The sequence below is a fragment of the Sapajus apella genome, unplaced genomic scaffold (assembly GCF_009761245.1).
Source record: "Sapajus apella isolate SASKATOON/1434 unplaced genomic scaffold, GSC_monkey_1.0 scaffold12, whole genome shotgun sequence".
Lineage (NCBI taxonomy): Eukaryota > Metazoa > Chordata > Mammalia > Primates > Cebidae > Sapajus > Sapajus apella.
The window spans coordinates 5,090,503-5,093,495 of NW_022436952.1; the positions used below are offsets into that span (position 1 = coordinate 5,090,503).

At 57.4% G+C, this 2,993-nt stretch overlaps 1 protein-coding gene across 1 annotated transcript in view; it reads right to left on the reverse strand.

The window, feature by feature from the left end:
- The window catches only part of LASP1 (LIM and SH3 protein 1), a 53,752-nt gene that overhangs the window by 44,846 nt on the left and 5,913 nt on the right, over positions 1–2,993 (reverse strand). Inside the window, exon 2 of the mRNA XM_032279257.1 lies at positions 277–371. Within this exon, the coding sequence (XP_032135148.1) occupies positions 277–371 (95 nt within the window). The remainder of the gene's footprint in view (positions 1–276; positions 372–2,993) is intronic.

Sequence of the window (2,993 nt, forward strand, 5' to 3'; positions counted from 1 at the left end):
CGGGGTTTCACCATGTTAACCAGGATGGTCTCGATCTCTTGACTTCGTGATCCACCCGCCTCGGCCTCCCAAAGTGCTGGGATTACAGGCTTGAGCCACAGCGCCCGGCCTCAATGCACTTTAAATGGGGATAAAAAGTGCTTGCTTCATCCAGCTGTTGTGAGGATGAATGGGGTGGAAGTGTCAGTGTTGCCTTGTGTTTATCAGAAGGGAAGGAAGAACCCAGGTGGGGAGGGGGCCCGGGCACCCGTCAGCCCCGCCCAGAACAGGACTCACGCGTTGCAGTAGGGCTTCTTCTCATAGCCCTTGTAGTTCTTCATGTTCAGTGTCATCTTGCAGGTCTCGCAATGGAAGCATGCTTTATGCCAGAACTGGGGATGGAGACAGAATGAGGACACATCAGATACCAGGACTTCTGAAAGCGGGGCTCGGGCCCTAGGAGGGGGCACTCAGGAGCTCCTGGGACTGTCCGGGGCCCATGGCTGTGGGAGAACATGGAATCACCACAGGTGAGCAGAGAGCACCTCAGGTCACAGGCTTTGGCACTCCCCTCCCCCGTCTCCTTCCTCATCCTCCACCAATGGCCCATTTGAGCCCAGGAGGAAGAGAAGGGCAGGCATGAAGGACGAGCCCAGCTATAGTGGCAGAAGCAGCCCCCAGGTCACTCCAGCCTCCCCAAGGAGCCCCTCCTGCCCACAGCTGGAGAGGCTTCATTGCTTATGCAAAGCTGCGCTGGGTTGCTAGGGAGCAGCGGCTGAACACGAAGGAGCAGCTCCTCTGGCCTCGCCAAGGCCCAGCCTCCACGCACCCAGGCCCAGAACCCAAGCGCTCCCAGCTCCTGTCCCCAGGCCCAGCACACCCACCAGTCCCACGTGAGCCCCAGGTGCTGCTGCAGCTCCGATACCTCCCACTTCCTGTGGGACTCCCGGCCAGGAGCGGGCTGGGTGTCCCGGGCTCTGCCAACACACCACATCCTTTCCGCCCTTCCCTCATCCTCTCCCACCCCGGTGGGGGGGGCAGGAGAGCGCCCAGAGCGGGTCTGCCACCGAGGCGCTAAAGAGCTCTACTTCAAAGCCTTGAAGGTGGACATCATAGTAGATATCGAAGCTCTACCCCCACTAACATGTATGAACTTGGGTGGGGCCCTGCAATTCCGGGGAGCCCGCGTCCTGGCCTGTGGAATGGATGCAGTAACAGCTGGCCCTCCTGCGTTGCCCAGGACTCAGGAGAAATCGCCTCAAAGCCCTCCGCACAGCACTTAGTACCTCTGAACACTCAGATGGTAGGTGCTGGGCACAGCAGGTGTGACCCTCAGTGAAGGGGTCGGCGCTCGCCAGGGAGGCTGTGTTTGATGGGAGCAGAGGGGCTTCACTGTGCCCAGCCACAGCCCCAATCCTTTCATGTGGGTGAGAATGTGGGACACAGGGCCCATCCAGGATGGCCATGGAAGGGAGAGGGTAGACATCGATGACAGAAAGAGAACTGATCTAGGCCGGGCCTAGTGGCCCACGCCTATATCCCAGCACTTTGAGAGGCTGAGGCGGGCGGGTCACCTGAGGTCAGGAGTTCGAGACCAGCCTGGCCAACATGGTGAAACCCTGTCTGTACTAAAAAAAAAAAAAAAAAAATACAAAAATTAGCTGGCAGAGGTGGCGCATGCCTATAGTCCCAGCTACTCAGGAGGCTGAGGCAGGAGAATCGCCTGAACCCAGGAGGCAGAGGTTGCAGAGATTTTGCCACCACACTCCAGCCTGGGTGACAGAGCAAGACCCTATCTCAAAGACAACAAACAGAACCGATCTAACAGGCTCTACGTGGCAGCCTAGAGGGGTCTGGTGGAACCACTGAGAAGTACTGATGTTTAGGCAAAGCCATGCCAACACCATCTAATTCACCTCTATAGCCCAGGATGATGCCCTGAATCAGCACCAACCAGGGGTCCACTGCCAGGACCCCAGAACAATCCAGACCACCTGAGTGACCTGGCTGGCCTGTCCCTGCCCCATTTCCTAGCAGTCAGAGGAGGCAGTCCCCAGCTGGTTCTTGGCCATCTGTCAAGGAATTCCCCCAAGGCAATGCTTTTTTTTTTTTTTTTTTTTTTGAGACGGAGTTTCGCTCTTGTTACCCAGGCTGGAGTGCAATGGCGCGATCTCGGCTCACCGCAACCTCCGCCTCCTGGGTTCAGGCAATTCTCCTGCCTCAGCCTCCTGAGTAGCTGGGATTACAGGCACGCACCACCATGCCCAGCTAATTTTTTGTATTTTTAGTAGAGACGGGGTTTCACCATGTTGACCAGGATGGTCTCGATCTCTTGACCTCGTGATCCACCCGCCTCGGCCTCCCAAAGTGCTGGGATTACAGGCTAATGTGATCTCCAAACCCGGAGAGGTGCTTCTGAGAGGAGGGGACGGCAGAAAGGAGGCTGAGATTCTGGGATTCAATCTCCCCCACCATTGCCCACTTCAACCAGAGACCCCAGGTAACTTCAGGGAGAAATTGCCTTCTAAGGAAAAACCTAATGGTGGAATATTAAACAGTGCTAAGAGAACCACTCTAGGGGAAGAAGACCAGCTGGAAGTCAGGAAGCAAAGAAGTGGCAGGTCTAAGCTTGGCCCCCTCCCCAACCTGGGCCTATCCCAGTGCCCCAGTTCCCCCAAACCCCCATGCTGCAACTTCCACACTCTTCCTGGTGTGAGTAACCCCAACATACACAACTCACTGGGGAACTAAGACAGGGTGGTCCCTGCCCCCACAGGCCCCTGAAGTGACAGCCCCACTCCCTCCCCCAGTGACTGGGAGGCATTGGCAGGGTGCCCCAGCCTTGTCACCACCCAGTCTGCTGGCCTCTGCCTGCTCAGCTGCACATGCCCCTGCCCGGGCCCCCGCCTCCCGCCACCCCACAGGGGCCTGCCAGGAAAGACATTCTCCAGAATCCAGACCATGACCCACTTTCTCACACACACACACACACACACACACACACACACACACAC